This window comes from Zootermopsis nevadensis, unplaced genomic scaffold, assembly GCF_977971745.1.
Source record: "Zootermopsis nevadensis isolate Lab colony 2312 unplaced genomic scaffold, Znev_1.0 Znev_ptg000002l, whole genome shotgun sequence".
NCBI lineage: Eukaryota > Metazoa > Arthropoda > Insecta > Blattodea > Termopsidae > Zootermopsis > Zootermopsis nevadensis.
The window spans coordinates 6,947,101-6,973,415 of record NW_028259134.1 but is presented as its reverse complement, the minus strand read 5'-3'; the positions used below and the strand labels follow the sequence as shown (position 1 = coordinate 6,973,415).

At 37.3% G+C, this 26,315-nt stretch overlaps 1 protein-coding gene across 2 annotated transcripts in view; it reads left to right on the top strand.

Moving 5' to 3' along the window:
* The window catches only part of LOC110830504 (dual specificity calcium/calmodulin-dependent 3',5'-cyclic nucleotide phosphodiesterase 1), a 686,314-nt gene that overhangs the window by 152,582 nt on the left and 507,417 nt on the right, over nt 1-26,315 (top strand). Inside the window, exon 1 of one of the 2 annotated variants that reach the window (XM_087348484.1) lies at nt 13,203-13,384. The exons of the other annotated variant lie outside the window; for it this stretch is intronic. Within the exon in view, the coding sequence (XP_087204610.1) occupies nt 13,237-13,384 (148 nt within the window). The 5' untranslated portion in view covers nt 13,203-13,236. Of the gene's footprint in view, nt 1-13,202; nt 13,385-26,315 lie in introns of those variants that run through there. 2 annotated transcript variants of the gene reach the window in all.

Genomic DNA, 26,315 nt, shown 5'->3' with positions numbered 1-26,315 from the left:
AAAAATCCTGTGGCAAATATTACATATATATTCGACATGTTGAACTTTTTGTAGCTGCTGGAATTGCAAATTAAAATTTAAATCAATGATACATGACTTAAATTGTAGGATAAAATACCCGAAACTTAAGTCGTTCCAGATGTCATTTGATCGGTCAACGCCTGCTGTTCCGTAAGGATCCGAAGTAAAATAGCTGCTGTCCGGGACTAAGAACTTCAGCCCTGTTTCTTCTTGTGAAGTCTACAAACTGAATTCCTTTGGTGTTTGTCAGGTGTTACGAAACGGGGAAAAAATTCAGTAAGGGCAAATCCCGTGCGTCATAAAGAACAGGTTGTAGGTCGCCGGCATCTCACCGCGGAAGCATATTCTTCCGGGTGGATATTAGTTATGCACACCAGCTAAGCAGTGACCTCGTGGTTGGCTCTGTCGCTTTTCCTCATGCCACCACCTCCCCCCCCCCCCCCCTACTTCGTTCGGCAATGCTTTATTGCTGAGGCCCAAATGTGCTGTGGAGTTCAGACTGATGTCAATATCTACTGCAGTCGCCAGACGTCTTGCGAGCTGGGCTCCCGAGTTCCCAGGTCTCATTAGATTCGGTACGGCCAGGTGAATACTCGGAGCTGCCTGGTGTTGCGGTAGCCGTCTCAAAACCACTGAATGCTGTGGACAGACCGTTCTAATTATTTCCCTATCTTCACTACGAATACCTCTCCTGTCCTCCACGCGTTTCACCCATCCATATTATAACGATTCTTGAAGTTTAAATCTTGTCATCTCGCGTAACTAAAAGCGTGGAGGTAAACGGAAGAGATTGTTAATTTTTGGAATGTATGCTCGAGCGCACGCATCACGTTTCCCCTCTTCACCGCAAGAAGTCCGGGGACACGTGTATGTGATGTTTGTTCAAACATAAGACTGAAGTCATTGTTTCTCACAGCGAATGGGAATTCTTTTTCCTGAGTGACAGACACTTTTGACGTCAGGGATTTAGCGTGCGGCCACACGTAGGACCGCTCTGTAGTACCCAAACAATTTATAGCTTGAAGGACGTGCAGTCAAACGGACAGCGCCACAGCTTGCTTGAATGATCACAGTTCCACCGACCACAGATGCGCTTTTGAAATCCTCGTGTCCCTGAGCGAACTTTTCTAGAGACTTGTTGTTCCTCAGAGAAACACGAAGCAATGTGGACTCCGCGCGACAACGCCCAGCGACACAGCGGTCTGGGATCTACAAGCCTTGAAACGACTGCAGTGCTGTTATCAGGAAGACGTGTGGAATATAAATGTAGATTCAGGGAAAAAATCGGTTCGAAGCAGTTTCAAAAAGAGAAACACTTAGAGGAATGGTGCTAGCCGCTACGTGTTTCGAATTGTAAGGTTATCTGCTCTGATATTTCTTGTGAACACTTTAGGTGTCCTCTGTAAATATATTTGTAGAATGGAGTAACAAATATAAACTACACATTCGTATCTTTAATTTCAGTAGATTAATTTGAACTTGATATGGATTTGCTGTGAGATTTTTAAGCACGACAGCGCTATGTACTACAAAGGTACAATCTGTTTTGTCGTTCTTCAAATGTTTCGCGGCTAGTTTGCTTAACTCTTACGGAATGTACTACTTATGTGTCTTTTCTTTCTTTCTTTCTTTCTTTCTTTCTTCTTCTTTATCATCTTTTACCCGTCGGTGTCGAGGTTTTTATTTATTCAATTGATTTATTTGGACAATGGTAGAACTCCTTGGATGAGTGATCAGCCCGACGCCAGGCCACTGCCTATACAAACACAGAAAGACGCGAACAAACATCCATGCCTTGCGTGGGACTCGAACCCACGGTCCCAGCGACCAGGCGCACGAGGTCCATGCCTCAGACCTCGTGGCCACTGCGACCGGCTTATGTGTCTTATAAAGTGTTTAATTGTAATTATGACCATTTAAGAAATCTAGCAACTTACAGAAAGCCTCAAAATAATGTTCACATTATCACTTTCACTCTGTTGGACACTTTGCCGATATTCTATTGTATTTATATATGTGTTTATACTACACTTTATTAACATCGCTATTTGATACTTGTCCCAGGTAACAGAACGTTCTGTTACAACTTCTTATTTTCCGTCCTCTATAATTCACGGATCAGACTTTCTGGCCTAGTTCACTTCAGAGTTAATTTCCGAAACTATTAATATTTTAGAGGGGCCCGTTTGGTTGTTTCTTGGACGGTGCATCAGCACTTCGCAAACACGGATACATATTCATACATCGAATGGGATTCGAGCCTTTGATCCTGGTGTTCGAGGGATTCAAGTCCGCGAGGGTCTATGACGGCTGTGTCACGAAATGTAGAAGTAACTCGTTTTGAATTAGCCTATTCCAAGGGTCGTTCCAGAGTGGATAAAAGCGACGGGAAATGAGAATATCCACTGTGGTACTACAAAGTCAAATTGCTTCATTAGCAAGCTATCTTAACTACACGAGCAATCTGAGACCGATTTTAATTTGTTCTTGTGGTGACAAGCGGTATTTGTTCCTACAACATTCACATCAGTAACTTTTATAGATGTTATGGTCATTATTAATATAAACTGCTCTTCTCCTTTGGCCCACACTGAAATTAAATGGAAATGAAACACTACAGTGCCTATTTTCACGCCTTCCTTCATGAATACGTACCAATACTTTGATCAATTTCGCCAAAGTAATTAACAAGAAGGCTAATGGAGAAGAGAAGTCAGGCAGTTTTCTAACGTAGAGTAGGAACAGAAATACCAAACAATTGCTAAAGTTCATGGGTAAGAATATTAACCAAACATGGATTCAAGATTACTTTTAACGGCATGGAACAGGAGGTTAGATTAGGTTAGGTAAAGTGATAAACGCTGACCTGGTTACCTATCTTTTAGGAAACTTGAAGATTCGTTACTCTTTTTACAAGACCCCGATACTCTACCCCATTGTGAGACAGTTCAGTACAGTCAAAACATTTCCTCCCTAAATCAGTCATTACTTTGCCCTCCCATCTTACGCCAGGTTTTTTTTAACACTTCCCGAGCAAAATTTTATATAATATTCTCCTCACTCTCTTCTCATCTCGACCAAATGCCTCGAAGTATATACCCCGGAAGTATGATGATTTCTACACTCAAAGTCACCAAGTAACTGGAAATGGCGTTATTAAAACTTAATCAAGCACACCGACAGTGGAAATGCTCAATGTTAGAAACCAAGTTAACGAGAAACTGATAAAATAGTTGAAAGGGATTTGAACGGGATATTCTAAATTATAGCCGCTCCAAATAATTCAGCACATCACTTAACCGTTTGAAGCACTACCTTAATATAAATAATACTTAACTATTCAGTACCTGTCTGAAAGCAGAAAGAACTCCTTTCATTTATGGAGATCATTATTTGTCAATGCTGTTCAGGGAAATAACTGTCGATTATAGTTTTGTGGATTGTGACGCCATGTAGCCGTTGTTCTGAGAATAATACGAAACTCATAAATACACTGTGTAGGGTGTACAGTTCAAAACAATTATTTAAAGCATTGTTTCTCAACCAATGGTACGCGTACCACTGGTGGTACGCGAGACAATGTTGAGTGGTACGCTAACTAAGTAAGAAAACCAAAAGCTAGTATTATCATAAATAACAGTTTACAATGAACCCATTTGGTTAGTGGTACATTTTGTGTTAAATTAGAATTAGTGGTACGCCAGCGAAAAAGGTTGATAACTCCAGCTTTAAAGGATTATAGGAGATACAAATACGCTATGGAGAAACGATCCACATCAAAATTAGAAAGAAAGGAAAAGGCCTCGTTACATATATTAATTCTAAATAGGTAATAAAAACAAATTTAACAACGTTAAAGATGAATCACGTAAAAAATGCTTATAATTTCTCCATGATTTTGAGAACTATTATCAACATGCCGAATCACTACAAATGCTTTTTGTGATGTGAGTGAAGAAAACGTTCTTAAAAATTCATAATATACAGGCCTAAGGGCAAAGGTGAACTTGGGTTTTTGTTTGTCCCATGCTGTTCGTGTCATTGTTTCATAAATTAAGCGATAGCGCACAAGAAACAAAGGTTTAGAGAGCAACGGAAAAAACATGTCTCGTGACCTCAGCGCAGGACAGAATCATATAAACATGATAAACTGAGGGTGATTTCATCATTGTTAATCTCAGATGTATGCGTGATGGAGAGGTTATGTTTAGTCGTACTTTCTCCTTCCATTTATCCTCATGGTTGTTCTTGAAAACTATTCTGCCGAATTATAAGACGTTTGTTGTTACAGAGTACTTACAGGCAACGCTAAATTTTCCTTATCGGTTCTTATTTTTGTCCATATCTTCCAAATATAACCACTATTTTACATTAAGCTCAAATGGAACTCCAGTTCTGTTCTGACAATGCTGTAACATAAATTACATAGAGGACTAAAATACAGATTCGAAATCGAATGTGGATAATGTGATCCGTTTTATTGGTAATGTTTAACTATCTGTTTGAAAACTCATAATATGCAAACGGAACGAACATTATATGAACACCATTTTAAGATTTTATTAGTATTTCAACATTATTTTTATTTAACGTGTGCAAATATCCCACTGATTTCAATAAAGTCGAAAAGATTTTCTTGTTGGACGACGATACTGTTCGCCGTAGCATATTCTCTTGGATGCTCGTAATTCTGTTGGACCCTGTACACTTAGAATTGGATTAGGGTCTCTTCACAGTCCACCGCTCCTATCACAAAAATCTACTTCCATATTAAAAAATATATTCTTCAACAAATAACATTTTATGTACTTTATAATAATATATCAGCTAATAATGAAGTGGCGTACACAAAATAATTCACCCAGGTTTGATATATTCTAGCCAGAAAACTGTATTTTAATAATATTTGACTATTTTAATCATTGACATTAACTGGTTTCACTTAACGTACCGGTAATCAATGTACAGATTTGAATATATAGGGAGTGAGAAATCCGCGTACCTATATTGTTTAAAGAATTCGACTATTCAATTGATTGTAGAAGTTCTCGTTTATTCCAGTTGCCTAATCACAATCATAAAGTTGATATAGAAGGGCTAGAAATAACATAAGTTAATAGCATAATAAGTAGTTATTAAAAAATGGCTATATTTGTAAAAAATGCCTGAAACTAACACCAAATTTGATGTATCAATACGTTCACTTAGGAGTATAAGGTTCCATTGAAACCTTAAATGTATGGAACAGACTTAATCCTCATAATCGAAACAAGAAATGCGCTTTATTTATGAATTCATGATGATGATGATGACGACATAATGTGAGGGCTAAAGCCCTAGATGAGGGCCGAAGTTGTGACAACGTCCTGACCGGATAGCTCCATCCCGCTTCTCAAAATGAGAAATGTTGGTAAAAATGATTTACAGAAAATCATACAGAAGCATTTAAGCCAAATGCTTCCGAATGACGCCTTGTCTACGAGGATACCCGAGGCTCAGATTGAACCGAGGCCCACAGTAATGGGCGTCGGCGTTCAATTAACCGAGGTGTTGCAAAGCCTTCAAAGTTACAGAAGTTGCTTCGATAAATCATACTCTGGCCGCTGCGTGACGTGACGCCAGGAACGCGTAACCTTATAAAGGAAAAATGAATTTCATGGTGTGACGTTTGTTGGCAGTATTATAAATGTTGCATACAAGAAAATGAGGCAACACCGCTTTCTGTATGAAAGCTTCTACTTCGTTTTACGAAATTGAATGAAGACACATCATTTTGCGCCCCGTCATTGTCACTCAAGAAAGCGCTTCACGTCTCCTTCACCTCGATGTAGTCGTCTACAAATCAGATTGTCAGGCACACACGATTTTCCACCTCTTACGCCAGAAGGGAAATTCAATGATCAGAGATGAGGGGGAGAGTACTTTGGATGTTTGTTCAATCGAACCGAATGACATAGAACAGAGGTGCTTGAAATAAAATGAGTAGGAAAAGCAGCATTTCTGAGATCTGTACAACCATCGAAGTGATCCTAGAATGAAGAAGGGCACAAGAGACTGACTTATCGTGATTTACTCAGGCGTAGCTGCACAAAGACAACGTTGACATTCAGTCGTAGTCTGACCGATAAACGTCTGTGTACTTTCACACTAGGCTAATGTGAATTTGTGTGTAGCCTAAGCAGAGGCCTTGTCGTAGGCCGATCCCCGTCCAAGGAGCCCACTAAATGTGTAAGAATTCACACTCCTGATACTGACCAGGCCAGAAAACTTAGCCCTTAAAAATATATATCTTTTTTCATATTTTACAGATTTTTGCCCTCCTGGCCAAATAAGAATACATTGGTGTTTAACATATTTATCCCTATTTGATGTCCATGACTGCCAGTGACACTTCATTAAACATGCAGTAATTTTCAGTTACATTTTATCGTGTACTGCTGTGATGCATATACCATGCTGTAACCCAATATTATACTATCTCCAACTTGTTCTAACTTTAGACATTTTCTTTCTGGTCTTGATGCGGAAACATTGTCTCTGCTCTAGTATTCACAGAACTATTTCTTTTCTAACTTCCTCCCTTAATGATAACCGTCTTAATGAATTACTGTCACGGTTAATTGTAACCAACTATACGTATTAAGTTTTTAAGATCGTTTCTTAATTTCCAAGTTTACTGTGTAAAGAATAAAAGGAACAGAAGCCTATTTTAGCTGGATACTGGAGAAGGCACCATGAAATAAATTATGAATTATAAAATAATTAATGTCACATGCACGTAGCAAACCAAAAAATTGCCGAATTATTCCAAAGTTAGATGAAATGGATAACAGTTTTGCGTCAGTGTGGATAGAGAAGCAAATCTCGTCTGTTTGGCCATACAGACTTTCTGAGATGCCATGTTTTATATTTAAATACGGGTTAGCTCTTAAAATATTATTATGTGCTTGCTAAACTGAGGAACATTTAGCTTCTGAAGAAAGACTTTGTTCCATGAAATTGGCTTTAATTATGATTTGTAGACGTCTATTAAAAACAAGACTGACAAGTGAATCAGAATTACAAGGACCACATTAGAACGCTCTGAACACTCCGAATTAAAATTGAACTTCCAATTACTTTACTATTTAATGTCAAATGTAACTCAGGATCTTCTAATAAACGCCGTAAACTTAGCTATATAAATACCACAACTGAAACAGTCTTAAACATCAAAATGTAAGCATTTAAGTCTTATTACAGTAAAATGTATCCAACTTCTGTCATATATATGAAACATCCAGTCCAAAATAATGTAAACGTAACCTGTCTGTTTCGGTTTCTTGTGTAATAGAATTAGATTTTTCTAATCGGTTATATTTTCAAAACTTCTCAGATCCTTAACACATTTGCCATTCTAAATTAGCTACGTCAGACAAACCAATTCACCAGAACAGATCTAACAGAAGAATTGATACAGGATATGCAGGTAACACACGATGTAGAATTATTCAATTCATAATGCTATTATACACATGTGTATTAAAGTTATGTGAAAATAGGATTAAGGGTGTGCGAAGCAGGAATGTGTAGGTGAAATATAAATTATTGTCCACCAGAACTTCTCTCGTTAGTACTACAACCAGTTTAGTATGGACACTCCCTCTATCCAGGGCGAACATAGATGTTTCCTGCTGCTACGTGTGACTTAACACAATTTGTATTGAATATTGTGAATCGCATTACTGGAGCCTGATTTATGTTTCATCCTTTGAAATAGAATTTATTCAGAAGCGCGTTACATACGATGTATATACTCATGTACACATTACAGATAACAAGAACTCAAGAACTCGTGTTTTCTCTGTAAATGCTTCCATCTGCAAGGGAAAGCCGTAATAATTTATATAATAATTAGAGACCTTTAAAGACGTATGGGCTAAGGCAATTGTGTGAAAGGTTTCGGGTATACATCCTGGGTATTAAGTATACTGATTTTAATTTTTGTTAAACATAACATTCATCTACCACGTAAATCGATTAAACTATACGTAAGCGTCGAAAACAGAAAGTAATAAGTAAATTCAAGCTCTCTTTTCGTCAGAAATCAAGGGCACAACGAATTTACTAGTACAGCGTATCAGCTGTTTGCAGACTTACCGAGGAGAGTTATTAATAGTGTTCTGAATATCTACTCAGAGCACCAGACATAACTAAGTTTCTTCGCGATATTTATGATTTTATACAGTGCGTTAACATCATCAGCATCCGCCAGAAGTTGGTTTGCCCCGTTAAATTACATTTCCTCCTAATTATCTTGGATCTACCTAATAGCGTATTCTAGAGCAGAGTTAAAAGAAGACGGCGGCGAACCGCTGAATTGTTTCTACCCGTTTTGAATAGAACATTCTTCAGGCGAATATTTACTTGTCCGGAATTTAATATAGGTTTCGTTTAAATACGTTGTAATTGGCCTAATGTTTTGGGTATCACTAATCCAATGAGAATGTTGTACAATATGTCTGCTTCATGGGTTTTCTTGAAATCTGTAACAACTAAGATAACTGCCCCGTATAATTTTATATTTTTATCAGTAGCTGACCAATGCAGAATATTTTATTATAAGTTCACTTAGAGACTTTTTTAAACTAGAAGCATCTTTCAGTTGAGACAGTATTTTTCCATCAATAATTCCTGTCGTTTAATGGCAGTGTGAAGTGAGTTGTAACAATGGACACACCTTAACCGCAATCATTTTCACTCCTCCTAACGTTCAGCTTCCTCAAATAACAGACATAAAGGTGGGGCTTAGAGATAAAGTAAGAACATGCATTTGTAACGAGGCTTAAGTAAAAAATAAAGCCGTGATGCACACACATTGCACCATCGACAAGTTGGAACTACCAACATAAATGTTAGTGTCGTTGAAGATGGGATATATAGTATCTGAAGTCACCAGCTAACAACACTAAGGACTTAACAAGCACAAATAAGTTTGAATGCAATGCTGAAATATGCGGATAAAGGCGCGGGGAGCTGATCGAACAAATATCTCCAGGAACTAAGTTTTCCGTTGGTGAGAGAAACGTTTATTCAGATCTGAAATACAAATAACAAAATTAATTAGGAAGGCTTACTCACATTCCTGCACCACAGTCCAACCTGGTACCCTTTCGCTGTCCGGCTCTTCATTTATAGATTATTACCATTTCATCCTACATCCATTCCGCTGAAGATACAGTATACAAATTACTTCATCAGCTATTTTTATGGGTGTGAAACGTGGCTGTTTACTTTGATAGAAGAACATTAATTATAAAATCTTAAGAAAGAAGTGCACAGGAAAATACTGGAACATGTTACATATGTACACAATTAGTTTATTACATAACCATGACAGCGATATATAGAAGACTGTGTATACACACACACACACACACACACACACACACACACACACATAGTCGCCTAGCGTTGTTAGAACAGTTTAGGCTGTTAAAGCTGCGATGTCCTATGCATCGTGTGACCATGATAGAGGGACAAGAAATGCATACAGCATTTTGGTGAGGAAATCTTTCGGGATCACTTGCTGTTTTCTTTAATACGTTGTCTTGTCGCTACAACCGCGAAATTTATTTTAGTTTTTCATTTTTAAAACCTCATTTTCTTCTATTTTCATAAATTATCTTCAACAAAACCTGTAAATATTTAGGAGGTTCTTGATAAGTCACAGACTACCTGAATTACCTGCAGATATATTTTGTCCTATATAAAATTTGAAGCTGAATAAATTGGCTGATTGCCCGAGAGGATTTCGAAAACTTTTCCTGTTTGTGAATAAAAATTAGAACCGGTATTTCTATTATATACTTACCGTTCTTTCGGCAATTTATTTGCATAAACTAGAAGTTAGCCTGCCCCACCGGATCGTATCTATCGTCATTAATCTATATCATCGGTGCTTCATCAACGTCGTCAGGAAATGCGATTAATCAGACATGTAAAGAGAGAGAGAATTCAGTTTATAGCTGCAAAAAAAAATGCCTTATAGATATTCTGCATTCTTACGTGTCTGTAAAAATCAGCTAGTAGCAGAGTGATATTTGTTAACTTCGGGGCCGATGTTAGTGAAACAGATGTATAAATCGCTATACTGCTCCACACGATTTCTTCTGACTCCGAAGACCTTAATCACCTCTCCTCCCACTCTTGCACTCGTTCTTGTTTCTCTTTGCAAACAGTTCCTTTAACGGTGACTATAAAAAAGCGGCTCTTTTAATATTTCAGTAAAGATTTCGTCCAGTGAATCGATTTTATTTCTTCCCGGTTCCTATAAAAGAATCGTATAAGAAGATTTGAACTTCAGGAGATGGGCTGTGCTGTAGTTTACAGTTCTCTTTTGTCCTCTTCTCGTTCAACATGCAAGAATTTTTTATACAGATCTATTTACCAAAATTAAATCGTTCATCATTCCTCAAATATATAGATCGTAAATAAAGACATCATACCAAATTTTGTATCACTTTTTTCGTAAGAATTCTTGTTAGAGCTTGTTCACTGTGTTTCTATGGAACTACTGACAAGGAACTAAAATACATAAGAACTAAAAGTAAATAAGTGTAATCCGCCATCTTCAGAACCCTTTTAGAGTTGATTAATGCTGAATCTTTGCACTGCCATCTTTTATTTTTATATATTATTCCTCTTATTACTTACATCAACTGCTGGATTTCTGATGTTATAAATCTAAAACTAGTTTAATATAGTGACGAAGTTTAAAGTATATCGCCGCATATCTAAAATAGTCTTCCACGTTTTGCCAGAAACTTACAGAGTTTACATGATGAAAGATTCCCGGTTTACAAGCCGCGTCAGGTGGCTGAAGGGTGAATAAACCAATCTCTGCTCTCATCCCCAGGACCGTCTTGAGGATGAGAGAAAAGATTGTTCTCGAAACGCTGGCAGAAGATATGGTTTATTAACCGTTCAGCCACCTGACGCGGCTTGTAACCCGGGAATCTTTTATCAACTTCAGTCGCTGCGAAAGCTCCACTTTGTACACAGAGTTTGCATGATATCATATTCAGTTTTCCTATGTATGATTTGCTTTGAAGTTGCTAGTGTAAACTTCAGACACTATTCTTCGTTCAGAGTCTTGGTCTTTTCTTGGAAATGTGTTTTAAGATATACCGTTTTCCGAATATTTATGGCAGTTTATCTTACAAGACATTGATGTTGTTTAACAGTTTACTTTATACACTTTCGTTCCTTTTGCTTCATCTGCTTCTTCTCATCCTGAAAGGTTATCATATGAGAGATTCTTGTTGAGGTGATTAGTGAAATGAGTTGAGATAGTAACATACATTTATCATAAGAGCTGCTAATCACTCTTGCTTCTGTGTTTGAATAATGATAGGCCTAACATAAAACAAGTAGAGCAGTTGGAGGACAAAATTGGAGTCTCTGTACTTGTTCAGCCGTAACTGTGGTTGTAAAGGATGACAATATTAATAGTTACAGGTCCCTTAAATCATGACATTATTTTCAATATTATTTGATTTGTAGGAAAATTCTTTGTTTCACTTTTGTGAGGTGACTTACTGGAGGTTCAAGTGAGAAAATTTAGTTTTAATTTTGCTTAAATTTGAAGTTTCATAGTACAAAACAATACGGAAGCGTGTAGTCTAAGATAATGCGAAGTACTGGAAACTTATAACGCTCATACTTATCCTAAATGTGCGATAAAATGTACTTGTAGGCCTATAATGTTTGCAGGCCTGATATTTATTTAGTGTTCAGCATGTGCTACTCGTAATCAACTGTTATAAAAATAATCTTATTAGTGTGCTGATAAAAAGATATGAAGGTCTGTTATGTTTCTCTGCACATTTATGACACTTCATTTCGCTTTGATTACATTGCTTATTAACTTTTTTCTTGAGGCAGATTTAACATAAGAGTATATGACGTTTCGTAGTTCGCTCTGGTTCCGTTTTCAGGTGTTCTATCATACTAACATATATACATAAAATAACTGATCAGTTATGTATTACATAATTACTAGTCTATTATTATTACTTGGGCTATTTTAGAATATTTTAAACAAATGACGCATCACAACGACGAGATCACCAACTACCAAGACAGTCGCATGATCACTGAGCCAGAAGCATTACATCGCATTCTTGAAAATGAAGATTTGACTGACAGTTGGCATCCGAACAGCGACGTAAAGAACTAAAACATCAGACCTATTTAAGAAATGAAGAAAAGTGGAAGAAAACGTTATCAACTCTTTGACCAACAAGGTAAACTGATACTAATAATACTACTCATTCAAGTCATGATACTCGTTCGATATATTACGATTACGAAAACTATTAACGAAAACTGTCTTTATGATCGATTTTTTATTTTAGAGAAAGCGCTCCGAAAGGCGCGCTTTTCTTTAGTTATTCTAAAATTGACGAGGTATGAGAAATCTCGGGATATGTTTAATAAGTTTACATTGTATACAGTAATGTAGAAACGAAGTTTGTTCAAAACTATTATATACACTAAATATCACCTTTTCATTAAACAAATGAATCAGTAGAGAATAATGAAAATAACCTTTCAAACTGTACTAATGCATTTCTGTAGCAATAATAGTGGAACTTGCGTAAATTGAATTGAAATTCACTCCATTTTCTGTTATGAATAAGAAGATAACTTCATAAGACCGGATGAATGTTTTATCCTACGTTTAAAACTCACACTTATGTTTTACATCGTCTTTAATGTATTCATACGGTCACGCTGGTGCTACTTATGGTAACAGTTGCGTAATATATGTATGGTATAGTACATTAGTTTTATTTCAGCTGCGAGTATTCTGAATGTAAAGTAGCAAAGAACGCATGTAAAAACTGTATATACTCCAGTGTGGATTGCCTACACCGTTCCATTATTCTTAAGCATAGATTTTATTTTAATTTATCCAGATGTTTAACTTCGTGATTTACGTGCTTCGTTCGCGAGAGTTCAGGTTGTATCTTAAATTCATGTTTTCTTTGAGCTGTGCTGGACTTGTTACGATTGGGTTCCAACTAATAAACAGGTTTGTCTTCGTCCTTTCCCCCCACACCCTGCTGTTATGTAGGTCTCTTGCGTAAAGTTATCGAGCATAGAAGTCGCTGCTTGTGATGGTAACAAGACTGTTCGCTACCGCGTTAAAGATTAACTTATTTAACAGTTATGGAGCAACTGACAACTCTTTCGGAGGAGCAGACATTGACTCGTGTTGACACTGAGGTTGGTGCTACGTCGTTAAACCGCCATCGACCCGTGATTATAATCACTCATGAGGAGACGCACGCAACAACCAAGGAGGTCCGAAAAACTGGTGAGTGTCCATGCGCTACGCTAGAAATCGCTTGGTATCATTTTTGCTTTTGGCTTTTGTGATGAAAGATTTGAATATTAATGATAAATATGTTATAGGCCTGCGTACTCAATCCACAGAATAATCGTTACCAAACTCTTTCATTCTGAAAGTCTGAGGCCCAGTCAAAACGTGTCTTTAAAAGTAGTAAATAACTTTAAAATTGTACTAATATATTTTAATGAACTCCATGAACTACTTTCGTATTAAACTCTGATTCTTATTTAATGTGACTTATTTTTGTTAATTTATGTGTGATATTATATATTTAAAGTGACCTAAAAATATGATGATTAAAAACACTAATATCCCATTTCGACATAAAGTATAATTTAATTAATTAGATATGTTATCGGATGATTGTTTATTTAATATCAAAATTACTTCAGAAACTGTTTTGAGTCTATGTTTTGGCGGTCCCCGAAAAAATCATCAAATTTACGGGGACGGCCACGGTTGCTGCCTTTGGCGACACTGCGGTTCAGTGTAAATTCTATTGCTGACAAACCTAATGAAACATAGATCTGTTAAGTTCCATGGCGGCATTAAGTTATTTAATAAAATATGCAACAAATACAAAAGTTTCAAAGCTTTATATTATAATTATACACAGCGATTAAAATTATATTTGAGGTCATTCATTTATTTGTGCGTAAGGTGTTCTGATTCTAGGAATTCTGATGAATTCTCCGTGATATGCGTTTAAAATATTGACCGCATTGAAGTAATAGAGACCAAAACGAAATTCACCCAACAAATGTGCTGTAGACTAAACATACCACATTTAATCGAAATCCGTTAAGCTAATTAGGAGGTGAAGTATACAGATATAAATATAGACAGATTTATATTATTAAGTCTTTAATTTACACAAATGTGATAATGATTACGTCAATATTATACTCTCATAGACTGGAAATTGGCATTTATCTGTAGGCTATTGGCTGTATAGAGTTATTAGGCTTCTTTTTCATAAGCAACTAAGGCGATTGTCAGTTTCGGTGTGTCATTTCGTCTACAAGTAATGGTCACGCCTAGTGTAACCGTCCGTGTTTATAGCGAATTGTTTTATACATCACCAAGAGACGAACCACAATTTCCGAGTAATTAATTACATTCTTTACTCTGCTTTATTCGTTTTTGGAGAAGCGTGTAAAAATGTTGTTGTGCGTGTTGTTTTGAAGACGTTCAAACACGATTCGTATGACTGAGGTATGTTTAAATGGATTGATAATTATTATTATTATTAATGTACGGCTCAAGTTAGCATAATAAACTAGTATTTTAGAGATATTCATTTCTATTCCAAATGCAAACACCGATCTTAAAATAGAGCAATGCCTACTAACATTCAGTCGTCTGGAATCGAGATTAGAAACATTTCCCTTTAAAGTTGTGTATATAAAACATAACCAGCCACTGTGGTCTAGCGGTTAGAACGCTGGCCTTGTAATCCTGGGGTCTCGGGTTCGATTCCCGGTGGTGCCCGAATTTATAACTTGTGTTGGGCAAGGCCGTGGTCTAGGCAACACGGAGTTTTCCTCCGGGGGCTTCCCCGGTTTCTCCGTGGCATCCCAACAATTGCTCCATTCACACACAGAAGAAGGCAATGGCAAACCACTTCTGGATCATCTGCCAAGAACGTATATGAACAGGTCCCAGTCCGAGAAAAGGCTGGAAGGATCCTGTTCATATGAACCTGTCGTCAGACAGAACACTACAAATAAAAAAAAATATAAAATATACAAGATACAGTTGACAATGTCCAACGTAGTGCTTTTATACACTGAAACAATAATTTTCTCAAGCGTTTGGAGAATCATTGTTCAATCATGATCAAATTGTTATATCGTTTGCTTCCTACGTCGCTGTATGTATTTTATACATTTTGTAAAATATGTTAATCTTTTTGCAAGGTCCTGAAATACATGCAAGTTATTTTGAAAACGAAATAATAAAGAAAATATTTCCACCGGTATTCTATGAAAACCAAATTATTTGACGAGGAAATCTGTAATACAATAATTCGTAACAGCCACAACTCCGTAAACGTCGCTGGGTTCCATTCCCGGTGACGATGGTTTCTGTATGTAGATTACTAATCTCGATAGAAGAACATCGCTTGTTTGTTTTCCTGTAGCTAGGTAACTAAGCACGGCAGAAGAAAGGCGCCAAGAACAAAGATGTTTCGAGGAACAGAACAACGAAACATACGTCCTAGGTTTGATTCCCCGTGAAGTTAGTCTCAATAGAAACTAAGCATTATATAACGGCACAAAGAAGGTTTTTGCGAGGATATTAAAAGGACTAAAGTCTCAAACCTAAAAACTATCCTAGTTTCGAATCTCGGTGAATATGGGTTTACGCATAATACAATAAATTGTCTATTATATTCAACGATACTCATCAAATTATCAGGCCTGTGGCAAGTTTTCGGGCAATAAATTTGTCGAACGTCTGCACAGCAACAATACAAGAACTATCCTATTACATTAAATAGTTCAGGAAATAAAAGAGCACTCTTCATGTAGGAGGGATCTCATCCACTGTGTTACTGATATGTCTCGTAAAGGGCGGGCAGAGACGAGATGGGTTGCGAGGATAATATTAAAATACAATCATTTCTTCTATAACACGTGTTTTCATGACGCTAATTGGCTACAACGCGATTAATTTATAAGAGATATCCTGCTAATTTCGAACAACTCTGCTAAAAAAAATTATTTTGGTAAACATGTCGCCTCCCCCTGATTTTTAAAGGCGTAGTCTTGGGCGATCAACCGTGTTTATGCGAGTAGGCTACAGAACAGGAGTTTCGGAGCCTGCCTGCATCATGAAGACCTGCTATGACGAGCACAAATTGCTTTATGTGCTGTTCATATATGAAGAGTGATTTTTTCGATACAAATTACGCCAGTATTTCCTTATGTTTTGTTAGAATAAATATTTCACTCTTCCAGTTTTACATGTTTGTTTAAATTGTAAGTTCCACACTACAGCTTCATGTTATTGGTATTTCAAAATCAAAGAATTTTCCACGTCATCCTAAGTCTGAACTGTTTGAATTTCCGTTCTACTCCAAGTCAGCCCGCATGTGCATGGAAAATTTCTTGACTCTTCCAGCGTCAGGTGATTGTGTGCAAACATGGAGATGAACAAGTCTGAAGATGAACTTAACGCAGATTACAGAAAGAAATAGTTACTACAGTCTTTTTAGACAGGTTTACAAATTCATGGGATAAAAGTAAAAGAATAATTGCACGAAACAGCCCTGAGGCAAGAGGGAAACCTAAAATATAGTGTGGCCGTTATCGGAAAACTAACCTTCACAGCGCCAAAAAACACCTCAGTGATGTCGATGTTTATGTTGTAGAGTGCTGTTACTTCTTCACTATATTGAAACAGCACAGCCAAGACGGAAATCATATATACATTTTTTAGTAATAGGCATTTTATTTTTAGCAATAAGTTCGTGATAACTATTTACTTTATAATTGTTTAATTTTAACCGTCTAATCACAATAAAATATTTTATTAAATATTAAAATATTATTATTACAATTAATATTTAATATTTAAAATATTTAAAATATATTAAAATATATTAAAATGATGCCCTTTCTATCGAAATGTTCGATTTACAATTAGAGCATCATCTTTTTCACGACATGTTTCGGTTTTCAATGAACCATCTTCAGGTGTATAATCAATATAAATTTAAATGTAATATTCTAAATGCAATCCTTCGTCAGATGTCCATTAAATATCGGAAAGTTATCCTCTTCTAGATCAATTGTACTTTGTTATCACATTCAATGTTGTTTCGTAAATGTATGTCGCGTGATCTTGCGTGGGTGAAATGCTTGTAGTGGTTTTTTATATCGGCCTGTAAATTAAATAATATTATAAAGACTAAATGGATATTAGAGATAGAAAACAAAATAATATATTGAGGAATTTTAATTTTAAAAACATACATTTACTTTATGAAAAACTGGGTGCATGATATTAGTGTTTTACGTAACATTGTATTATTACTTTATGGTATATTCTGGAATGAAATACTTTATTAGATTTGTGAACACTTATAATGTGTCCACTACTTCAGAAATATGTCCATTCTTAAAAATGCAGTAAATCAGTTGACTTCGTGCAGTCTGAAACAAACTGAAATATTGTAAATATATAAAGAGTGGAACTGTGTTTTAGAATGTAAACAAACGTAGTAATAGAATCCAGTAATAGACAAGCACATATTTTCCCTTACATGAAACAGTTTCAGCTACACGTTTTCTCATTTAAAAAAATCTGTTGAAAATCAATGGGCAATGAATTATTTCGTACTTTCGCCCATTAACCCCTTTCTTGCATCCCTTAATCCTTTTTGTGTCTTATCTCCTTTATAATTGTTTCTGAAAGCTGCCCATTGGTAGCAGCACTCATAAAATGCCACCTGGCATCGTTACTGAGAATTTAGTCAGTCGTACGTTGGCATCATCGCCATAGTTAGTATCCTGTTATGAAAAGCGACGGATGGCGCCTCTTGAAGTCTTGAGCTAGTACGCTAACCAGTAGACAACAAGAGAAGTCCGGCATAGCCAGCCTCCGAAATACACACCTTGCTCACCACATCATATATTGCGACGTAATATAACACATGCGACTGAAAGAGTGTTATTAAATAACGTAAAAGGCAACGAATGTTAATGTAAATGGTCGAAACGCATAGCTTGTAAGTAAAGTTGATGCAATAACGCTAACTCTCCCATGTGGACGTATTTTTTTAAGCCAGCCGGCAAACTGGCATAGCAGCTGTGTCTAAGGTTAAGGTTGAACAGTACGGGAAGTTCCACAGAGCAGCTACCCTGTTGTAACAGATATTTATTCTTAGTGCTTTTTGTGTACCAGTAGTACTGAAACGAGTTACGAAATCACAGTTTTATATTTGTTTATTTTTGTACAAAATAACTGTCTCCACAGTCCGAAGCACACTTATTCAGCTGCTGTGAAGCTTGCCAGGCTTCTTGGTGCACAGAGATTACACAGTATTATTTTTAAATAGTTTTGTGTTGCTGATACCAGATTGCGGTATTGCCAGCACGGGTCCGCAATTTCGCCAAAATATAGTTCTCAGTAAAATTTAAAATAAATTTCCTGACTGATGTCTGCGGCTTTTTAATACCGTATTTTATCGATTGTAAGACGCCATCGTTTGATTTAGTGATAGGTTTTCGGGGGGGGGGGGATTATATATATTCTTAGACGAACCCCGATTTTATAAATTTTAAAATGTGGAAAGAGTTTTTTTTAAAAATCTAGGAAATACGATAACAGTTGTTTTTTGCGCAGAAAAGATGCCTCTAAGCTAAATGTAGTTTTATTTATGAATTTTATAAAAGTTCGAAATTGAAAGTGACTTTCGGTGCACTTACTTTAAAATAAAAAAATAAAAGCAACTTTGATTATTGTGTGTTAAGCTGCTAAGTATCGATGATGCTCGGTGATAATGTTATTCCTACAGGATTTACGTTTATCCTTTTTGCCAATAAATACACTCAAACAAAATGCACTCGTAAATCTATGTCCTGTTATGAACATCAAAGGCTTGTTTTCAGTTGCCTATAGAAACAATTTCTTAGAAACCTTTCAAAGTTGACCATCAGCACCATGTTACTCAAAACATCAATTCACTTCATGTGTCATAGTTTTACAGCCGTTTATGATTTGTCTAATTGAATTATCCAAATGTTTTATTTGCTAATAGAAAGCGGAGGCCCAGGATTCGTAAAAAAAAACATGTCACTGGACCCGATCATTAGCAGATCCGCATTAATAATGCTCGCATGCTTAAGATCCATTTTAATATTATCCCTTCACTCTATTATAAGTCTCTCATTTTACAATGCGTTTAGCACCAGGCTCCATTCTGTGCATGTTTTCTTTTTTGTTTGTGAATAAAATTGAATAATTAACTTCTTGTCTTGTGAATATTTCAAGTCTCCGTGTAGTTCATCCTTTCTTAGTCCTAGGTAAATCGTTACAACTCTGTGGAAGAACTGGACCTACAGTCAGCCGCTATTGGATGATTCCTCGAAGAATCGTTCATAGCTGTCCGCCTCGAAACAGCAGTGGCGGGCAGTCATATATCTGCCTGGTATTTTGCCCATTTCAAATGCTAGACGTGGTGGTAGGTAATTTGACAGGTTTGCGACCGCACGCATGGACATTTGGATTTCAAACAAAGTGCTCAACGGCGCTACATTCTTCCGCTCGGTTGGGGGTTTACTACGTCACACACTGGCGCGGCCAGGGATCTTTAGATCATGGCGTGACCCTATTAAATGTAATGCGCTTTCCTACATTATTCAGTGAAATCGTACAATGCGGTCACAAGGTATGACAAGAGACAAATACGAGTTATCGATATCGTAAATGTTCGATGAAGAATATAAATCCTTTTACTGGATGTAAATTGCCGGTCACAGTGGCCGTGCGGTCTGAGTCGGGGGCCTTTTGCGCTTTGACGGTGGGACCGTGCGTTCGAACCCCACTCAGGACATGGATGTTTGTCGCGTTTTTGTGTGTTGTGCTGTCCTGTGTACAGATAAAGACCTTGCGACAAACTGGCCACTTGTCCAGGATCCCTGTCAAATGTCTAATAGCTAAACAAACCTCGAAAAGAGGTGGTCAAGACCCATACGGGGTTGTAGAGCCAGAGATGAGATAAGATGAGACTGGATATATATCTGATAATATAGAAAGCAAAATAATATAATTCTTCACAAAAAGAAAGAAAAATTATTCATGAGAAAATTAAAATTCGCCTTCATAGCTTCACGCGCAGTAGGAAAAGTTCTCTTCGTAGAGGTAGAAACTGCTTCAGGTGACCAGCGTGAACACGCGAGGCTGTTTTTTAGAGGGGAAGTCAAGGTACACATATTTATAAATTAAAGAAGGACTCAACGTAAAACGCGAGTTGCATATAGGACCAAACATTTAATTAAAAAGCGTCGATGCTTTCGGTAGCGGCGTTACTGAAGAAATTAGCGCTGTAGGTGTTTCGCTCTGGCGTGATTCGCAAGCTGAACAGCTTCCTTCTTGTGATGACAGTGTCGTAAGCGGAGAGCGGTTCGCCTGTTAGTCGTCAACACAATTAAACATTCAGGTGAGTAGGATGGACTGCGCATATCAAGCTACAGTTCATGTTCCTGCCGTGATTAGTCACTTAGTTCTATTCCTTGCTACAAGTTTTTCGAAACGAATGTGTTTTATCTGGGCCGGACTTACGAATAAGCTAAGTAGTCCACACCTTGGGGTAGGGGCCTAAGCATTCGTTTCAAGATTTATTGCGTTGACTTGCCGCTTTACACGAGAACATGCAATTGCTTTAATCAGAATGATCTTCACTGCTGATAATTAAAGGAATAAAAAATACATAACGAAATTGTATTGTCACGGACTGAAACGGAGCGATTTTAAGTGCGCGTGTTCTTTTCTTCTTCTTCTTCTTCTGAACCAGCGGTAACAATTTGGGCTAATATACTACGTAATGTGCTCATCTTTGACCTTTCCTGCGCTGCTGCAGTTAAATGTGTTACTGTGCAACGTCGTTTGTTAATTTGGCTTTAGTCCTCTTTGCGTACTGCGATGACATTATCCACTCATACTAATGATATACTTTTCAGACTCAACTAACACAATGCCACATTTGAAATCTTGGAACTATAGACGCTACTAATCGCATTGGTCTCTTATAATAATTTTTGTTATTTGATTTGTAACAGTGATAACTAGGGTTCGGATGTTCATGACCTTAAAAAAACCGAGAAACATGCATGCAAATATGCCCCAAAAAATAGGTAAATATGACCCAAAAAGGGCAAAATATGACCTAATTTGTTATGAAAATAATATTCGCTAAATTATAAAAAAAGCGTTTTGTATTTAATCATGTTATTTATTTGCATATGCATGTACAACTATTACATTACATGATTTCATAGCAATTTTAATCAAAAACCTCATTCGTTTTAAGTTGAAAATGCCTAGTTTTAGATCAGCATCAGATGTTGAGAATACGTGCTCCTATAAAAAGAAAATAAATTTAAAAGAAGAGCCTTTGAGGCATATCAAACACATTAAATACATTTATTTATTTATTTAGTGTTCTGTCTGACGACAGGTCCATATGAACAGGATCCTTCCAGCCTTTTCTCGGACTGGGACCTGTTCATATACGTTCTTGGCAGATGATCCAGAAGTGGTTTGCCATTGCCTTCTTCTGTGTGTGAATGGAGTAATTGTTTTGATGCCACGGAGAAACCGGGGAAGCCCCCGGAGGAAAACTCCGTGTTGCCTAGACCACGGCCTTGCCCAACACAAGTTATAAATTCGGGCACCGTCGGGAATCGAACCCGAGACCCCAGGATTACAAGGCCAGCGTTCTCACCGCTAGACCACCGTGGCTATTAAATACATATAAATAAATTAAAAAAATTAAAAAATTACGTACATTTCTTAATTTTTCTTTCTTGGCAGTATTACAGTATATAACGATGTGCATTTTCAAGCTGTCGAATGAAAATCTTCTTCGATTGTCGCTCAATATGGTCTTCCGACTTGAGAAGCTCCACATCGCACGACGTCACCGGAGCATATTTGAAGGGGGTTAAATCATTGCTGTTTAACTTTGGTTCATCTTTTCCCAGTGTAGGTTCATTTGCGCTTAGGATGTCGCTTATTTTGTACATTGTCGCATAACCATCATTTCGACACAACACTGTATTAAGTTTTGATTTTACAGCATCACCTATTTTGCCTCTTGCTTTTCCTATCTCGCACTCTACACCCTTTATCAGCTCCAAACTTTCATGTAGATCTGCGCCAACTGCCTCTAGGCGAGAAATTGTAGTTGTTATACCTCCATAGTTAGATTTTATATAAGCCGTACTTCCTGACAAACTATTGAAAAATAGTTCTTTAACAATTTTGATGGAAAATGCCTCGCTGCTGTCAAAACTGTAAACAATTTCTTCAATAACTGCGTAGTTTTCGCAGTAGTACTCAGCAGCATTGAGCCAGGTACCCCATCGAGTGAGTATCGGCTGAGGAGGAAGAGGCAATGAAGGTGCGAGTTGTTTGAATTTCTGCGCTCTCAATGGAACTTTAACAAACATTTTCTTAACGTGCGAGTACAACTTGTCGACCTCAGTATAACTACGTCTAATGTCTTCGGCAACTCTGTGCAGGGCACGAGCGTGACATGTTAAATGGACCATTTTTGGATAAAGCAGCTTTTACCATACATGGTGCAGCGTCCGTCACAAAAAGGAGGATGTTGTCTCGCGTAACGTCACCTTTCCACAAGAGTTTCGTGGCGTTATCGAAAATTACAGCGATAGAGGAGTGGTTTACTGTATCAAGAAGGAATAAGTCACCACGGCGGTCAGCAAAGAGCGTGCCAATAACGACATTCGCTACATATCTGCCACAGACATCCGTTGTTTCATCAACCGAAACCCAAATCTTATTGTCGCCCACAGTACGTGTCATTCTTTTCAGAACATCTTAACACGTAGGTACATATTTTTTTCGTAGTGTCGATTCGCCTGGAATTAACTGAGTCGTGTATTTCTTCAAGAAAGTTTTGAACTGCTCATTGTTCATTTTGTTCAGTTGGCAGACGCCATCATTTCACATTTCAGGTCCTTTGAAAATTTCGATGTTTTGTTTGATGGTGAAGTTGTTGCTGTGTTATCGAACAGAAGTCGTTGCTTGCTTTGTCGGCTCAAATATTTTTTATGTTTTATCGTATCGCAATGTTGTTGCACACTAAATCGCTAACCGGCTGTAACTTTAACTTCACAAAGTTTACAGAACAGAATTGTTCCATCAGAACTAAAATATTCCTCGCCAAAATCTTTAACGAAACCTCTTAACTTTGCACTTTCTAAACACATCACTTTCGACATCTTAACTGAAGGATTCACTGCAAATGCCTGAGACATGTAGTTTCAAGTAAGAATTTTATACCCAAAATATAATCAAAAATGAATTTTATCCGCAAGATATAACCAAAATATGCATTTTATCTTCAAAATATAACCAAAATGTGCATTTAACTACAAACTAAAAACATAAAAATGACCTAAATATGCATTTATATTCAAAATAAATACAGTCTAATTGTGTTTAGAATAACCCAATTAGTGTTTAATTTCAGTTTAGAATGCAAATAGAAGTCCCAATAAAAATATGACGTCATGAACATCCGAACCCTAGTGATAACAATAAGATAATTATACGAAAACATTATATTAGTTTTTCAGAGTAATTGCCATTTATGTTACATTGTTGACTGGTGATAAATATATAAATTAATATGAGTTTATTCTGTACGAATTTACTTACTCATTTAAATATTTAAGTGCTATATGAAATTTATCTCGAGTCCTATGCATTAGCGGCTCGAGGAAATATTTTCGATCAGCAGAGAATCTAAATTAACATGTAAGACTTCTAATAAAAGACTACCCTGATGTAGTTGATATTTGCGGTGGGGAGGTAAGAACTTCCATACTTACGTCAGGGACAATTACAGAGATGCAGCGAAAGGATATTTCAACCATTAAGAATTTTAACAAATCAAACATGAAATTCTGTTCGTATTTCCTATGTATAACCAATATTTATGGTTACAAACTGAGAATATCGTTTTCGCTTTTAAAACAAATGAGGATTACCTGCGGGCAACAATGTCGCAAGTAAAGCTGTGTGCGCTAAACCTCATGTGCTTCAGAAGTGACAAACGTCGTAGCTTAATCTCGAAGATATTACCAGTGACTTTGCTATCCCAAAAAATCACGAAAAAATTTTAATTTATTTGTTATGGTGTTATGCAAACATGTTATAAGGGTGATTCTAAAAGGACTTTATAACTTTGAAATAGTATAGAAATTTATTCAGAAGGCTTACAGAATCGGTTAGGTGTTATTTTGCAGCAAAACAAATCAAGTTTTATCTCAAACACTCATTTTGGTGCGATGTTATTGCCATTGGTGATACGGCAGACATCCCACCTGAAATCAATTTCTTGCCAAACACGATCCAGCATATCCGGTGTCACTTCTGCAACTGCGGCGGTGATTCGAGCTTTCAGCTCAGTGAGATTGACAGGTAAGGGTAGAACAAACACACGATCTTTAATGAAAGCCCATAAGAAAAACATCAAGAGATGTCAAATCTGGAGAACGAGGTGGCCATGCTATCGGCACTTTTCGACCAATCCTCCGACCTGGGAAACGCTTATTGAGGAAATCCCGGACTTCTGTGAAGTAGTGAGGTGGTACGCCGTCTTGCTGGAAGTGGATGCGTCCTTCTTGGTCATCTTCGTCTAACTGTGGTATGAGAAAATTTTCGAGCATATCCAGATACACGATACCGTTGATGGTTCTCTCGCGGAAAAAGAACGGGCCGTACACTTTAACTTTGCTAATGACACAAAACACATTCACCTTTGGGCTGTCACGAACATGTTCCAGAGATGCACGTGGATTTTCCCTTCGCCAAATCCTGCAGTTGCAGGTGTTCACCTTACCACTGACATGAAATGTCGATTCATCACTAAAGATTATGTAGTCCAGTAATGTTTCGTCTTCCCCTATCCGATGCAACATTTCTGCACAGAATTCCTGACGAGCCAGTAATTTCTTGCACAATGGTAAATCTGCAAACGTTTTCGTAAAATGCGCCAAACGGTCGGTTGTGGAATGCCAGTCCCACGAGACGCACGTCGCGTTGATTTCGCAGGACTACGGACAAAGCTCTCCCTCACTCGTTCCACGACAGCACCAGAAACACGCGGGCGACCTGGAGATTTGTCAAGGCGAACAGAATAATCAGTCTCAACAAAATTCTTGTGCCAAGAGTAAATTGTAGGTCTACTGGGAGGATCCTTGCCATGCTAGGTACGAAAATTCCGTTGAACCATTGTCGCAGATTTCGTGTCTTCAAACCAAATCACAAAGCGAGCGCGCTCCGCATGGCCATTTTGAAATGCACTGCCGCTTGCGCTCGCGGTGACGGAATTCAGTACTACAGCACAACGTGAGTCAAACTTGATTTGTGTTGCTTCAAAATGACACCTCAACCGATTCTGTAAGCTTTCTGGTTAAATTTCTATACACTTTCAAAGTGTAAAGTCCTTTTAGAATCACCCTGTACATTCTTTATTGCCAGTGAGAAGTAAATTCTTCACCACATGAGTGTCATGTTATTTTTAACGTCCATCCATTCAGACACCACAGTCTCTGTAATTTCGAATTTTAGGGACCTAATAAACTTGACATAGCTTAGGGCCTCAGATTGTCAAAGTCCGTCCCTGTACGTTGCTTTTATTACATTTGAATGCATGTTTAAAGCTCTTAGGTCGTGTACGTAGCTCTTATCATATAAAATGTCTTCACATAAAAACATCAGTATTAGCAGGAAAAAATCATAATGTAAAGATAAGCCTGTCTACTAAATATTTTGACTGAGCTACTATAAGATTCTTAAGAATTATCACTTCCTGGAATTAGTTATTTGCATTCATCCATCTTTAAGACGTATTGTGTCCGTAAGTTACGAACCTGTCACAGCTGCAGGATAGAACAAACACTTGTAATATAAATTACCTATCGGCTGCAGTGGTATGTCAGTACACAGTTCAGTTCAAGGCGGATGCACCTTGAGTTCTCAAACAAAGGTTTTGTTGTTCTTACTCAAACTATGAATTAAAGATGAGCTACTTGTTAGGCGCCGCCAAGTATACATGCTTTTCTATGCCACCTTTTCTGAAACGTTAAACATTTACCAAGGCATTCGTAGCTGTGCTACCTGTCTTTCGAGTAGC